This window comes from Ceratocystis lukuohia (genome assembly GCF_044167205.1).
Source record: "Ceratocystis lukuohia strain C4212 chromosome Unknown Supercontig6_pilon, whole genome shotgun sequence".
In the NCBI taxonomy this organism is placed as follows: Eukaryota; Fungi; Ascomycota; class Sordariomycetes; order Microascales; family Ceratocystidaceae; genus Ceratocystis; species Ceratocystis lukuohia.
The window spans coordinates 1,391,779-1,407,423 of NW_027263525.1; the positions used below are offsets into that span (position 1 = coordinate 1,391,779).

General features: G+C 46.7%; 3 protein-coding genes across 3 annotated transcripts; 2 read left to right on the plus strand and 1 right to left on the minus strand.

Moving 5' to 3' along the window:
* Nucleotides 1-2,444: 2,444 nt before the first annotated feature.
* On the plus strand, nt 2,445-6,101 carry HOO65_060328 (Vegetative incompatibility protein HET-E-1; the record flags this gene model as incomplete). The annotated part of the gene is made up of 4 exons (XM_071003635.1): nt 2,445-2,695; nt 2,758-3,308; nt 3,368-4,905; nt 4,965-6,101. 4 exons carry the CDS (start codon nt 2,445-2,447, stop codon nt 6,099-6,101), a joined length of 3,477 nt encoding a protein of 1,158 aa, XP_070857678.1.
* Nucleotides 6,102-10,400: 4,299 nt separating this feature from the next.
* Nucleotides 10,401-11,246, plus strand: HOO65_060329 (uncharacterized protein; the record flags this gene model as incomplete). Its single annotated transcript, XM_071004026.1, has 3 exons — nt 10,401-10,869; nt 10,961-11,042; nt 11,153-11,246. 3 exons carry the CDS (start codon nt 10,401-10,403, stop codon nt 11,244-11,246), a joined length of 645 nt encoding a protein of 214 aa, XP_070857679.1.
* Nucleotides 11,247-11,691: 445 nt separating this feature from the next.
* HOO65_060330 (uncharacterized protein) lies at nt 11,692-14,387 on the minus strand (the record flags this gene model as incomplete). The annotated part of the gene is made up of 3 exons (XM_071003681.1): nt 11,692-13,482; nt 13,594-14,184; nt 14,250-14,387. 3 exons carry the CDS (start codon nt 14,385-14,387, stop codon nt 11,692-11,694), a joined length of 2,520 nt encoding a protein of 839 aa, XP_070857680.1.
* Between the last annotated feature and the right edge of the window lie 1,258 nt (nt 14,388-15,645).

Consider the following 15,645-nt stretch of genomic DNA (forward strand, 5'->3'; position numbering starts at 1 on the left):
CGGTTCATTCTGGACCTAGATTCGTGAGGACGTTGGCTCCGGCTGTGTGGTGTAAAAGCAATGGCTGGTCAATTGCTAGCTGACCATGACGCGCCACCTGTTGGCACACTTTAGACACGTTTTTCTTTTTGCAAATATGACTACTAGAGAGCGAAGTGCGAAGATTTAGCCGTTATCTGTAGCCGACTTATTCTTGTAGAGAACACAATTGCGAAGTATGGGATTGAGCTTTTTCGATGTCCCAACGATCGAGCTCGCAGCGCTATACCTCGGTCTAGGCGATGCAGCCTTTAGCAAATGAAACAAAAGACACACTGAGCTTTGGCCAGACGGTAACTGAGACTCACCAAGTCTGAAAATCATGTCAGTCATGTGATGAACCGCAGTCTCCAATGTGGCCTGCCCATACGCCTCACTGATGGGGGGGCTATAAAACTTGAAGTAAGTATTGGCATGGCAGGTGGCTTACATTTGAAGAGAGTCACAAAAATATGACACAGCTTATCCTAGTCGCTCGTTCCAGCAACGGCTGAGCTAGTTAGACTCCGGTCCGTGATGGCCTTGCCAAGATATCCGATCGGGAATTCCGCTCGCTCGAGGCTGGCAGTTGTTGTAGAATTACTTGTATTCATTCCTCACTCTCTCGTTCATCAACCCCCTGAGTGAGTACTTCGACTACGAGATATTTATACTTGAATAAGACATACAAGCAAATAGGTTTTTGCGGTAGCACAACATGATCTAATAAGCAGTTTTTGAGACATGCGCGATCAAGAAAGTATTGTGTCTCTTTTTTAATCTTGGTGACTTGAGCCCCTGTTTAAGTGAATACAAGTATTTTACGCTTACATTTTCACATGCTACATCGTCAAGTAAGACAAGAACGCTTTACTGGATATCGGCAACCCCTAATCCCGCCATTTTAGTCTTATAGAGACTACCTTAGTCGGGCATGTCACTACCACACGTTCCCCATCTTCAACTTAGCTTCCTATAGAGAAGTGAGAGTAAGAAATCCAGGTGGCATCGGAATGTTGCAAAGGACTTTGTGTACAATGCAGGGTACACAACATACCACCCATTAAGCGGCTATAGAGTTGCAGGCAAAACTGGAAAGGCAGGGCGAATATGGGATGGCTTATCTCATCTTAATCCACCAGGAAGCTTAAGAAAACAGGACTGTTGTGTGATGGCCTCTGTTTTGTCTCACCGACCAGAAAGTTCGAGGTCTTGTTCGCAACGGTCTAATGCATGTCGCCAGGGTTTGTGTAGCCGCTACCACCCCTGATTGGGGGATGGCAGGGAGCAATAGCCGGTTGGCCGCATCCGAGATCAAAGCGTTTGTTGGATGAATGTTGGATGAACTACATGGAAGATGGGTATTGTGGGGAATCTGCCGTCAGTCGGATTAACCCTGTGTGGGTGTTATGCCTGCGTCTATGATACGGCAGTTGTAACCCTGCAGCTATTGACCACAGTAAACAAGCGTTATAATCACTCACGTTGATGCATATAGATACGTGAGTCTCGTATGAATAGCTATCCTAGAAATGTATGTCGATTCTTATAATTCTCAAAGCTTGATGATGAAGGAAGCAAACTCTGTGACAGACTTCCGAAGCTGGCGCTTCGTAAGTCTATCTCAGAGCGGGGTCAGGGTCAGACTGTCATGTGACCCTGAACCCTAAAACCTACACCCGGGTACTCGAGCCTGAATACTCCTCCGACAGTGCTTCAAACTGTTATTGCACCATGTTTGTTGCTTAGCGAAAATACTACCTACGCTACGTAGTTGGCCACCAAAAGCTGCACATTGAGCCAATCATCGCCAACAACATCCTGACCTTTGCATATGTAATGAACCGGGCGAGTGGTTGTCCTTCCCCTCACTTGATGGTATGCTTCCCATTCCCCTGTTTCTCTTGTTTCTCCTCCTTTGTCGTTTTTGCTACCAAGCTATTTACCACGAAATTCATAGTACAGCCATTCTATACATCCAGATCGTTTTCTTCACCCAGCTCTTCTTGTTACATCTACCCTCTATCCTGATTACAGACTCCCGTTTCTCCAGCTTTGCAGTATGAACCAAACGGTCATGGATTCATCTACGAGACAAGCTACTGGGCTGCCAAAAAGAATCCTCTCTATCGGTATGCCCCTTTATTCATGTCAGAATCGCGTGCTTTCATGTCACTAATTTCCATAGATGGCGGTGGTGTCCGCGGCCTATCTGGCTTGCTGATTCTGGAAAGGATCATGGAACGTATCCGGCATTTAGAGAAATTACCTGAAGTTCCAAAACCCTGTGACAGGTTTGATCTCATTGGTGGTACAGGCACCGGAGGGTATGACTTTTACCAGGTCCAAGTTCTACCTTGATCTTACAGGCAATTTGCTAACAAGACTATCGCAGCATCATCGCTATTATGCTTGGACGGCTAAAAATGAATGTTGACGAATCGATTAAAGCATACAAGAAACTTTCCGAGACTAGCTTCTGCGAAGAGCGATCAATATTCAAGCGGTCGAAATATGCCTTCTCAGACAAGAAGCTGAAAGCTGCTATCAAAGTAGCAATTCGGGAGAACTGCTGTGAGGCATCATGTGTCCAACAGCGCAGAGAAAGAACAACCTCTACACCCAGTAGTTGTACGCATGGCGACTTGTGCTTCTACGAAGAAAACTGTGTTAATACGTAAGTTTTAGCCTTATCCAACCAGAAGGACTCAAACCCAACATCTGACACTTATTTCATAGCGCTGTACTGGCCGTAACTAAGAACAATGTTGAAACATTGCCGACTATCTTCACAACATATCCTCCACTTACTACAAGCTTTGGCAAATGTACAGTTTGGGAGATTGCAAGGGCGACATCCGCAGCTGTAGCCTTTTTCAAGCCTATCAAACTTGGTCGAGAGCGCATTGAATTCATCGATGCAGCTTTTGGCCACAATAATCCGTGTGAGACCCTCATCAAGGAGGCCGAAAGGCTTTTTCCACGCCACGAGACGATAGCCGTGAGCCTCGGCACAGGCCTTGGCGATGTCGTTGAAATTCAGAATTTGCGAAACTCGATAACCTCGGCATTTGAGAAGATGGTGTCAAGCTCCAAGGGCACTCACCAACGCCTGAAAGATAAATACAAGGGCACAAACAATTATCACCGACTGGACGTTATAAGTGGCCTCATGGATGTTACTCTGCTTGATTCCAGTGCATTGAGCAAGATCGCAGCACTTACGGAAAACTATCTCAAGGAGAATGATGACCTTGTGACTAACTGTGTCGAGGCTTTGGCTGCAAATGGTATTACTCGACCCTTATTGCAAATTGGTGTAGTTATTGAGCTAATACTCGCATAGCAGAAAATGATCAAGAAGAAAGTGACGAAGCAAAAGCCCAACGCAACATCGACATCGACAAAGACGACAAGAAATGCCTTTCTGACCTCTTCGTCACCGATCCTAGCAAAGACAAGAAAACGATCGAAGACGCTAAGGGAGGTTTATTGAAAGACTCCTATCAATGGATTCTCAGCCACAACAACTTCCAACAGTTCCGAAATGGAAGTGAATCTCAAATCCTCTGGATCAAAGGAGATCCCGGCAAGGGCAAGACCATGCTGCTCTGTGGCATCATCGATGAGTTAGCGACGGAAAATTCAGCGACCCTGTCTTATTTCTTTTGTCAAACCGCCAGCAATCGGCACAATACAGCCACGTCTGTACTGCGAGGCCTAATCTACCATCTGGCACGCCGCAACCCACAGCTCATCAAACATGTGCGAGACGAGTATGATTACAAGGGAGAGCTTTTCAAAAATGAAATTCCTTGGCATGACCTTTGTGACATGCTAACTGCAATGGTGAACGATCCTAGCGTCAAGGATGTCATTCTTATTGTCGACGGCCTGGATGAGTGCAGTGTAGATCGACCAAAGCTGCTCAAATTTATCACTGAGCCCTCTCCGGCCAAATGGATTGTGTCGAGCCGCAATTGGCTGGATATCGAAGACGTCCTAGATGACTCAGAGCAAAAGGTCAAGATACACCTTGAAATAAACCAGGATTCAGTCTCTGCGGCAGTCGATTCGTTTATCGAATTCAAAGTGGATAAACTTGCACGCAAAAGGAGATGCGATGAGGCGAAGAAGGCAGCCATACTCGAATATTTGAAGAGAAATTCGAATGGGACTTTCCTCTGGGTAGCTCTGGTCTGCCACGAGCTTTCCAACTCACAAGTCAGAAACTGGCACATCCTGGATACGATGAAGTCCCTCCCACCTGGGCTTGATCCACTATACCAGCGAATGATGATGAACATCTCCGAGTCCAAGGATGCACAGCTCTGTAAAGATATTGTTGCTTATGTCTTGATTGTGTACCGACCTCTTACTTTGGACGAGCTGCGTGTCCTTGTCGAAGGACTTGAAGACAAGCAAACAATGGAAGTGGAAGAACTCATCGCCTCGTGCGGGTCTTTCTTGACAATTCATAACAATGTTGTGTCTTTTGTGCACCAGTCAGCGAAGGACTATTTTCAGAGTAAAGCATTGCAGGAGATCCTACCTTTTGGAATTCCACACCAGCACCACAAGGCCCTGTTACGATCACTTGATATCCTGCACGAAAACCTTCAGCGTGACATTTACGGATTGCAGGCACCCGGGTGCCTGATTGATGAGGTTTCAGTCCCTGAGCCTAATCCACTAGCTCCTATTCAGTATTTCTGCATCTTCTGGGCTGACCATCTTTGCGAGGCTGCAGCAGATGATGGAGTCAATGTGAATGATGGGATCTTGAACTTCTTTAAAGAAAAGTACCTTCACTGGTTAGAGGCAATCAGCCTTCTGCATAGCATTTCTAGTGCTGGAAGGATAATGGAAAAGCTGACGACTTTTTTGGTAAGTAAATTTGTGATGACAAGAAGGGCTGCGATGAAACAGTGATTAACAATGTGTAGCAGAAGAAAGCATCGCAAGATCTCCAAAGAATTGTGAACGACGCCCAACGATTCCTCTTCTATCATGGGGGAGTTATTGAAATTGCGCCACTGCAGGTTTATGTCTCGGCTCTCATATTCAGCCCCACAAATAGCTTGATAAGGCAAATATACATTCATGAAGAACCAGACTGGATTGAGCCGAAGCCACGGGTGGAAGAAAACTGGGATGTCTGCCTACGGACTCTTGAAGGCCATGGTCGTGCTGTGCGTTCAGTGGTCTTCTCAAATGATGGACAGCGACTGGCATCAGGGTCTTTGGACTCCACAGTCAAGATCTGGGATGCAACTTCTGGTGCGTGTCTGCAGACTCTTGAGGGCCATCGTGGTTATGTGTATTCAGTGGTCTTCTCAAATGATGGACAGCGACTAGCATCAGGGTCAAGGGACTCCACAGTCAAGATCTGGGATGCGACTTCTGGTGCGTGTCTGCAGACTCTTGAGGGCCATAGTGGTTATGTGTATTCAGTGGTCTTCTCAAATGATGGACAGCGACTGGCATCAGGGTCAGATGACTCCACAGTCAAGATCTGGGATGCAACTTCTGGTGCGTGTCTGCAACCTCTTGAAGGCCATGGTGATGCTGTGCTTTCAGTGGTCTTCTCAAATGATGGACAGCGACTGGCATCAGGGTCAAGGGACAAGACAGTCAAGATCTGGGATGCAACTTCTGGTGCGTGTCTGCAGACTCTTGAGGGCCATGGTGATTTTGTGTCTTCAGTGGTCTTCTCAAATGATGGACAGCGACTGGCATCAGGGTCTTGGAACTCCACAGTCAAGATCTGGGATGCGACTTCTGGTGCCTGTCTGCAGACCCTTAAGGGCCGTCATGGCATAGTGGACCAAACAGTGTTCTTGAACACTGAACAATCATCTTCGCCACCATTTGTCGACAAGGCATCCTCATTTCCCTCTCGATCTCACAGCTATAGTATTAGCGAGGATGATGTCTGGATTAGGCAAAATCAGCTAAGGGTGCTTTGGCTGCCACCATCATATCGTCATGAGAAATGGGCATTCTCATCTAACACTGTTGCGCTAGTCTCCGCCTCTCATCACATCACAGTTATAGGATTCAAGCTCATCCCTCATCATTAGAATTTTAGCATGAAAGCCACCCACTTCCACATTTTTCCATAACATATTCCACCCTTCATTAGATTCTATTTATCGACCGGATATTTTCGTAAATCAAGTTCTTAGTTTTAATCATCAATTCACAAAAGTCACAACTTATAGTTCAAATTGGTCGGACATACTGAATATCCGAAGAATGACAAGAAGAAGGGATCTGTAACAGTAGATATTAGGAGGACGTACTGAATGTCCTAGAAGGAGGAATAAGTGATTATTGAAGTTGTTCTCTATCTATCTAGGTCTAGTCAGAGGAGCGGATCTCAGCCGGTTTATACATCCATCAGTACCATGTTCTAGATCTAGCACATGGGCCTTGGAAGAAGACCCTTTCTGTCTGATGCTAGCGCTAATGTTTGGCCGAACCTAATCAGGGCCAACAATCCTGGTAACCCTGACATAGAATGTCAGCTAAGTCTAGTTGAGACCTCCCATATCAAAACCGCATGCACTGCCTCGCCTTGTCAACGAGACTTACCTACTAGTAAAACCCGTTGTGACACTCTGGATTCCTAGCATGTTTCTTACGCCACTCTCGGAAAACTCTTGCCAGATCACTAGATTCCTTGATCGTGAATGTTTGCTCTAGCCTTCATGGGGTTATCGGTTGTGACTGGAGTAGCAGGCAAGACCTTTGGCTGGACTAATCAAGCTTCTCTTTGTGGCGTTACTGAGAAAGGGTCTAAGAAAAGGAGCATGCCGGTAGGTGGCATCAACTTTAATAACTTGAGCCCCTCTACCAAATGTTACGGATATAAGGCACAATACTGTTAAACGTATAGAGTCGTTATTAATCGACGGGATGTAAAATGAGTCCAACGAGAATGTTGTGATAGTCTGCGGCGGGATGAACTACATCTACTCTCTCCACTATGTTCCTGCCCGTCTTCACCGGCTTCCATATTCGGTACTAAACCGCAATACTGAGTGAGAATGGATGAACTGACAATGAGACATTCCTAGACTAGATTCATCATTTTGATATACATACTGCCCGTCATGCAATCAGTGTATATCGCATGTTTGTGATTGATGGCCATGGCAGTCATCGGTCAGCCCAGTTTAACACATTCTGCAAGGAGAAGAATACAATAACTATCTCCATGCCACCACAATCATCACACTTGCTTCAGCCTTTGCATGTTGCGTGCTTTGGTCCATTAACGCGACTGTATGGGCGAGAGTTTGAGGTGCTTATGAAGTCGCACATTAATCATGTAACCAAGCTGGAGCTTTTTGTTGTCTTCAAGTCCGCCTTCCACGCTACTTTCACAGAAGTGTTAAGGATTCAGAGGAGCAGGGTTAGTTTCTTTTTATCCAGAGCCAGTCTTGTTAAAGCCAGATATAAAGTTGCAGACTCCAACGCCATCTAGCCCTCCTCAACCCAACGACGACCCTTGGGTCTCCCAAACACTACATAACCTAATGGAAGCCAGCTCACAGTCTACTTCGATTAAAAGACGGATTTCCCGTCATCACAGCAGCCCTTCAAAGCCCATTTACAGCGCTGTGGACCAAATTACCAAACGGGCGAAGGCCATACCATGCACCACCACCCTTTCGTCAAGCAAAACAAGAATTCCACCACCAAAACTCAGCTATTTCATTTACACAGGATCAAGCCAAAATAAAAGTTGTTTGTAAATTTTAGCCTCATTTGAGTTTGCCATTGATATATCTATTGAACCTTGGGTCTTTTGGCTCGTGTCGCAGACCTAGTGGTTCGCTGAGGTGGTATGCTTTCCTCTCTTGCTTCAACAACTGAAGCAGCCTCTGATTTTGGCCCTGACTCCTTTGACGAGCTGTCATTCACCACAACAAGCTTCTTTTCGCTTTCTTTTTTTGGAAAAGCTTTCTCCAGCCACTAGAGCTTCACTTAAGGTCATGAAACGCTTATTGGGATTAGGTAATACCTTCCTCTTCTTCGGCGCCGCCTACATGCGCGCCCCCATTTCTTTTATGCGCCCCCCTCCTTAGTGTTTTTTGAATTACCTAAGCAAGATTTTGACCCCCTTACCACCGATGCAGATGCAGCAGATGGAGCAAGCAGATACACCACACCAAATAGACCAGATACATTAGGTACATCAGCTGGAGATGGAGGCAGGCAGATACTTTAGCAGACACTTTAAATTCTGTAAATGCAAAGAATACAGCAGATGATGTAGCAAACAATTTAGAATTAGAGCCATAGAAGCGCCTAACTTTCAAAACACCTACTCAGCTGGTCACAAGTACAAAGTGTGAGCTCGTCTAGATTTGAGAAAATTGAGCCTATGAAAAGGAAAGCTTCAAAATGTATCAAGTCTCATCAGATTAGCCATATAATGACTTCAAAGGTATGCCCTCTTAAATATTCAGAGCTATTAAATGTACAATTTTCAGTGCATTGTTTGTCTCCATTTGTTGCTACTGGTATATATCTTGAGTCTTCTTGCTGGCCTACAGCAAAATCTTGCTTAGGTAATTCAAAAAATACTAGGGAGGGGGCGCATGAAAGAAATGGGGGCGCGCATGTAGGCGGCGCCCTCTTCTTCCTCTTTTCAGACAGGCCAGTTGCTCCTCTAGACCAGCAATCCTCATGGCATACGCCGTCAACGTCTGCTGCTGCGCTTCACTAGTCAGGATGGTCAGTAACCTACGTCAGGACCTACGTCAGGGTTACCAAGATTGCTGACCCTGATCCAGTTCGCCCAAACGTTAGGGTTAGCATCAGATATCAAGGGTCTTCTTCCAAGGCCCAAGTGCTCGACCTAGAACATGGTGGTGATGGATATATAAACCGGCCGAGATCCGTCCCTCGGACTAGACTTAGATAGGCATACAACAACTTCAACAATCACTTATTTCCTTCTTCCTCTTCTTCACAGGACATTCAGTACGTCCTCCTAATATCTACTGTTAAATAGCGACACTCTACTCCAAAATCTGGAGTCGGCTTGATTATGATCCATTAATAGTTGCGGCAGCCAAGTCGGCGACTAATGCGAGACATTTCGGGATGTTGACATGTGTATGCAGCCACTTCCTCATATTGGCCATACGAGACCAACCCATGCAATATATATATCCGAGGCTAAATTTCTAGTTTCGAAACATACGCCCCATATCAACGTCCGTGATCCAAAGACCCCAATGAGAAGAGGTACAGACATTTTGTCAAATATGAGCGGTTGCTAGCCTCATTTTGTTGTCCTAGAAGCCTTTTCTCAGCTGCGGCTACACGTGCAAGGCTAGCCTTCGTTTCCACGCCTTCTCATGTTGGTTTCTCAACTTGACAGTCTTGAGAGCCTTCTGTCTTCAACGAGTGTCACTTTTTACAGGCTGCCATAGATTTGCCTCGCCACACCCCTTGTGTATACACTAAATCTGCATGTCTGAGCCTCAGCCAACGCCTCCCTATCATGCCCACTTTCATCCCGCAGTATTCAAACACTTCACGCCTGTCAGCTTACCTTGACCACCACCCTTTGCCCAGTCCATGGAAAGGCTAGACACTAGGCTAGCGCCAATGGCTAGCAATAGCCTCCGGCCATCCGTAGACAAGTTGTACTAACCTTGCTGACACCCACAACTACCCCTTGACAAGCCAGCGCAGAGCCACCTAAAGCAGGCAGTTACGGCCAATGGACCTTTTACAGGCGTTATATCCAAAGCAAGAGTGGAAGCGTCAGCCTAATGACACCAGTGTTTCATTAGAGCCCAAAGCTGCTAGGATCCGCCTATTCCCCATTGTATCCTGTAGACATTCCTATTTCGGCAGATGAATCCCACATTCAGTCCCACCAACCAAGATAAACCATTTCAGTTTAGCTTCCCTGAATCTCATCCGATGTATTCAAACAAGCAAGACAAGTAGTCAAAAGAATAAAAGCAAAAGGAAAATTAGGTCTCTCAACTAAGGAAATAATTCCATTTTCGGCAGCTACTAAACTAGTCTTCCTTTCGGGGTAATAGGACCCTCGGTGGCCGCTAAAAAGCATGTTGAAGAGAACGGCAACAGCCTAGTTTGTCACAACTTATACTTGAATGAAGCTTGAAGCTTTGACCCCGACCAATTAAAATGCGAGAAAACAACCCAAAAGAGGATCCGTGCTGTGTCCCACAGGCTAAATGGCCCCCACACCGATTAAATAAGCCTCGTTTTCTATTTCGCAGCAAACTCCCCCAAGGGCTCCCCTCCACTTATACACATTTTCACAAACCCCCTCCGCAAACAAGAACACATACTCTCACCTTCCTCGTCGCATCTTCATTTCTGTAATGGTAACCACGCGATCCTCAACCCGCGGCGCCTCCGTCCCACCCGCCGACGTCGCCAAACCACCCACGCGAGCCCGCGCCTCCAAAGCCGCCCACGCCGCCTTCACACATACACCGACGCGCCTAACGCTTGCATGGCTGGCCATTAGCTGCGCCGTGGTGACATGGGACTTTACCTATGTTTTCCTGCGTCCCCACTCGATGCCCGGTGGTGCGCTGCACGCGTTCTGGGCGCCGTATGCTCTTTACGGCGAGATCGACTACGTCTACGGGCGTCCGGCGTTCGACGCCGGCGAGGGCTTTGGCCCGGCTCAAAGCGCCATGAACGTCGTCGAGACACTGATGTATCTAGTCTACCTAGCTGCTGTGCACCGTGGCTCTGGCAAACTCAGTGGCCAACATGGCAAGGTAGTCCTACTAGTGGCGTTCTCGGCAGCTGTAATGACGCTCAGCAAGACGGTGTTGTACTGTAAGTTGATCGATCTACTGGGGAAATAGCGGGGAAGTTGAAACGTCGCGTAGCAATTGTGACTAATCTTTGTATCACCTCACCATACCAGGGGCCAACGAATTTTTTTCTGGGTTCAGTAATATTGGCCACAACAAAATTAGCGATCTCATCGTCTTGTGGATCATCCCTAAGTGAGCAAGCCATCGCCACCAGGCTCAGGCCTTTCCCTTCCCTGTCTGATACCCTCCATGTTCGTTTTACTAACTTTAAACTCACTCGCTTCTTATTTGTTGCCGAATAGTGGCTTGTGGATTGTCATGCCCATCTACATGATAATTGTCATGGGCAAAGACGTTATTGCTGGCATGGACACCAACTCCACCAAATTATCCTAGGTACTATAATTTTGGTTTAACGTACGAGATAGAGTCATTAGCACAGACAGCCTCATTACAATATTCACATGTTGACACAAGTTCAATCCAAATGTTTTGTTGCGCGTACTGAAAGATTGTATTTCGGGTATCCTAGTCCAAAAGAAAGTAGAGAAACGAAAGAACGAAGATGAGGAACAGCAAATAAAGAGTGACGAGATCAAAAGGTCGCAGAGTAGAAAAATCAAGGTTAGAAGACAGAAGAAATATTTAGGGATAAAAGAGAGACATCAAGAGACTTGAGAATACCCCAGCATCATCCCCGGGACTACGTGTATGAGGCAGAGTTGGTTTCATCAAGCAGTGGGTCGTAAAGAAGAGCATGAAGTGCGGGCGAAGCATGGGAGAAAGGCGGGAGGCAGCCTAGTGCATAGCCAACATTGGAGCAGGCCTGGCTTTTTGTTTGTTACACCACAGTATGGCCTCCAATATTGCTGTACATCTCCCACTCAGTACCACCTTCGTCAGCAGCCATAGCGGCAGCCGAAGTCGAGCCATGGATGCGAAGTGGCAGGGTTCGGCTTCGAGAACCATTTCCATAAGATGGCCGTGTTCTTGGATTAGGGATCGCCAGCTTAGGAGCCACGTTAAAGCTAGGCTGTGCCAAAGGCGCATGAGAGTTGGCACTTGTGCGAGGACGGCGACATGGCACATCCTGCTCTTGGGAGGTGAAGCCATGAGTTATCGGCGACGGGGGCGAGGACCCAATTCGTTGAGTAGAAACAGGGATGCATGCGGCGCTACGACGACGCATAGGAATGTTGGCCACGCGCTTCCCTTCCCAAGAAAGAGTACGGCCAGGGGCCTTGGGGCTAATTGCAGGAGCCGAAGTATTCGCTGTTGAGTATGAGTCGACGGTTGACGAAGTACCCGCACTCGAGTTGGATGCAGTTGAGTGAGACCGGGAGGCTGTAGAAGCTGAGCTAGACATGGCACCAGAAGCTGTCGAAGGTCGATGCTGAAGATTGGCCATCCTTGCCGACATGTCCACATTGGTACTTGGCGAGGGTTCAGGGAGATCGTAAACCACATTCTGGTGGCCATGGACAGGTGACCCTTGATCTTCAAAGGCATTTGTGGGTGTATGGTTTTGCTGGCTATCATTGTGCCACTTCGGATTCTTGAAAATGCTAAGGCGACGGAACATTTCACCTTGAGCAAAACTGCGACCTAAACTCATGGCACGCCCAACGTTGGAATTATTGGGGTGACCATGGCTAGAAAGAGCATGCGGTGCGCTGTTATTCCGGTGCTTAGGTGCCAGATAGTCAATGTCAGGCTGGATTTCTGACATGAAGATATCAGCGCCGGTTGGCATCGTCATGTTTGCTGCTATATAGGGATCCGTATTACGGCGGACAGACTGTGTGCGACGAATAGCCTCCTTCCATGGAGGAAGGTTAGCAGTTGATACAGCCACGAGATAACGAGCACTCTCAATCTCGCGGACCTCCATCGGCGGCTCGGTGACGCTGCGCAAAGTTTGGTAAATCCCATAGATCAAAATCCATCGCACCTTTCGGGCATCGACAAGGCTGAGCTTTTCCTTTTTCTCCAATTTTGAGGGCTCAACAACACACCTCCTTTCAAACTCGCAGAATGCTTGTACCAAGCCATTCATTGATGTACTAGATTTCACAGAGTTCGAAGCAGCCGCTAAAGCCGACAACTGCACCAGCTGATTGTCTGGCTTAGGTTTTTCGGTTCGTGAGAGCCATGAGGTGAGACTCATACCCCGAGTGTTGTTTGGTACCACGACCTGAGGGAGCCTGGGAAGAGGATGTAGCAACGGCTTAAATCTCCACTGAAGGTCAAACGAGTTGACACTTTGTACTGTGCATAATCCTCCTTGTGCTAATAATGGCGTATTCTGGCAAGAGGTGAACGAATCATCGACTAAAAGCTCGTACAGGCACTCGAAATCGCATCGCATCCTGTCGTACACTTCCTTGCTGAACACAAGGGTACGAGATTCCACGGACTTTGGAGGGTACTTGCCGAATTCTTCGTGATAGAACTTGATAAGAAAATCGCGAAATCGTTCCATATGATGCCTAGCACCAGCAGTCAGACCCAGGTATTGTTCAGAGAACTCATCCCTGAGAAAACACTGCAGCATCAGCGACGTCTTGTTTAAGCGAAGGTCGTAATCTTCTCTAGCTCTACGGATAAGCTTTTGTGACACGGAGCTCGTATACTAGAAAGTTTAGGTGGTTAGTCTCACACATTCTATGCACGAACGCGTCTTTGTGCCCTGCCTCCTGTCCTGGCCAAATTAATTTCCTTCCAGCAAACACTCAATACTTACTCTATACTCTGAGCTGAGGAATAGCTGACTATTCATGCCGACGCAGTGAACAAAGGCATCGATGTACATTTCCCGAAACTGGAAGTATTCGCTAACATATAGAATTGCCAATGCATGATTGGGTAGATTCTGCATGTTGAGATACCCCTCTTCTTCGAGGAAGTCCAACAAGTCATAGATATTATTTGTACCGGGAAGGCGAAACTGCTGCATGGTTCTCATCAGAGTCACAATGGCGCCTCCAAGATGATCACCTACAAGCGATCGTCGACAAATCCAAGCAAAGAAATTCCGTGTAGCCAAATGAAAGCGCGATACCTGTCGTTTGTCGGCGTTGGGCGGTGCCGTCATATAGAGCTTGACGCAGCTGGTAGGGTTTTCTCTGTACCACATATCATAGCCAGCATAGCTTGAATTTTTGCTTATTATTGAGCCAGGGACACCGCGGGCCGCATAGCGCTCAATGAGGGGATGGCATCGTGCAGCCAGCAAGGACGATAATGGCAAACGGAAAGATGGGCCTTCTCTGGAAGTGCCTTGGGCAAATAGATACACTAAACAAGTCCCGTTGCGATCCGATAGCTCGAGGTCCTATTAACGTCAATATGAATAATCCAGTGCCATGTAGAAGGCAAAGCCGTTCAAAGCAACTTTACCTTTTGCAAGTTTTCCCAATTCCAGTCTTGCGAAACTCGAGCCGCGCCATCCCACCGCTTCAATTGGGCAGCCTGAGGAAGACGGCCCTCCATAAAGTCACCGAAGCGGCGTGCGCGAGCGCTCTCATGTGAAGACATTAAGGTTTCAAGTAAAGAAGATCCCAGCAGAAAAGAAAAAGAAATGAAAAAAGGAACGAAAGGAACAGGAGTAGAAATGAAGATGGAAGAGAAAGGGAAAAAGAAATCAGGAAAAGAAAGCAATAGAAAAAATGATCACACACATGGAGAAGCCGTCAAGCTTCCGCCAAGGTATGGCTTTTGACGAATAAGCAGAAGGTAAGAAGCTGTCAGGAAAAGAACAAAATACTGAGTACCCAAGATAATTACAGCAAAAATGAAAAAAGAAATTAGCAAGGAAATAAGTGCCAACAAATGAAAACCAAATGAAAAAAAAATGAAATGAAAAAATGAAAAAAAAAAAAAAAAAGAGCGTATAAAACAGCAACCCCCGAGAAACCTCGCTGCCCTACGCTGCTAGGCCTAATGACTGGGAAAGAAAGGAAAAAGAAGTGCAAATATGAAGAAGAGAAGGCAAAGGGAGCTCGGGTTCTTTTGAGTTGTCTGGCTGCTCGAAGTCTTTGGGCAAGCTTCTTCTCCCTTAACGCTTGTTTCTCCCTTGGTTCCGTCAGTGGGTTTTTTTGACTCTGGTGAATCAAATGTGCCGCCTCTCAGGCTTATCAGGAAGAATCAAGAAGAGAGAGATTAGAGCGAGTTAAAGGAGGAAGACGAAAGGAAAGAGCCTTGGTTGACAACAAAAAAGCAAGTAGAAGCAAAGCAGCACAACCCCCAGGCGTGGGTGAGAAAAATATTGTTTTTGGTGGAGAAATAATAAATGTCTTGCTAAGCTATAAGCCACGCCGATAAAAGAGGGAGCAGAAGGGGAAGGAGAAACAGATAGTTGTGCCTCCGTGGCCGTAAATCTTTTTCTGTTATATTTTTTTTTCTGAATCTGAAAGTCTTTCGTTGTATTAGTTAAGTGCTTCTTCAAAGGTGTTCAGCGTAGCGTTTCTGGCGGATTCTGTGTCTCCGATAGGCTTCTGAGCCAGCTGAAAACGCGGGATGCACAGCAATGTCTGTACAGGCTTTGCAGTTACACCGCTACCTAGAGCAAGTGCAGAACAGCACTGAGTGGTGCAATATGCAGTGTTGCAAGCACCCAGCCAGCGTACAAGGGTTTGCAGGCTTTTTTTGGTGACAATCAATTACGGCGACAGGAGTGGCTTACCAGGTAGGTAATGAGTTGAAAGCCAATCTTACATGTGGATGTGTCGACTCAGCTATAATGGAGCTAAGCAGGGAAGCTTATTCGCTTGAAGACGAGCCACGTTCATCAATC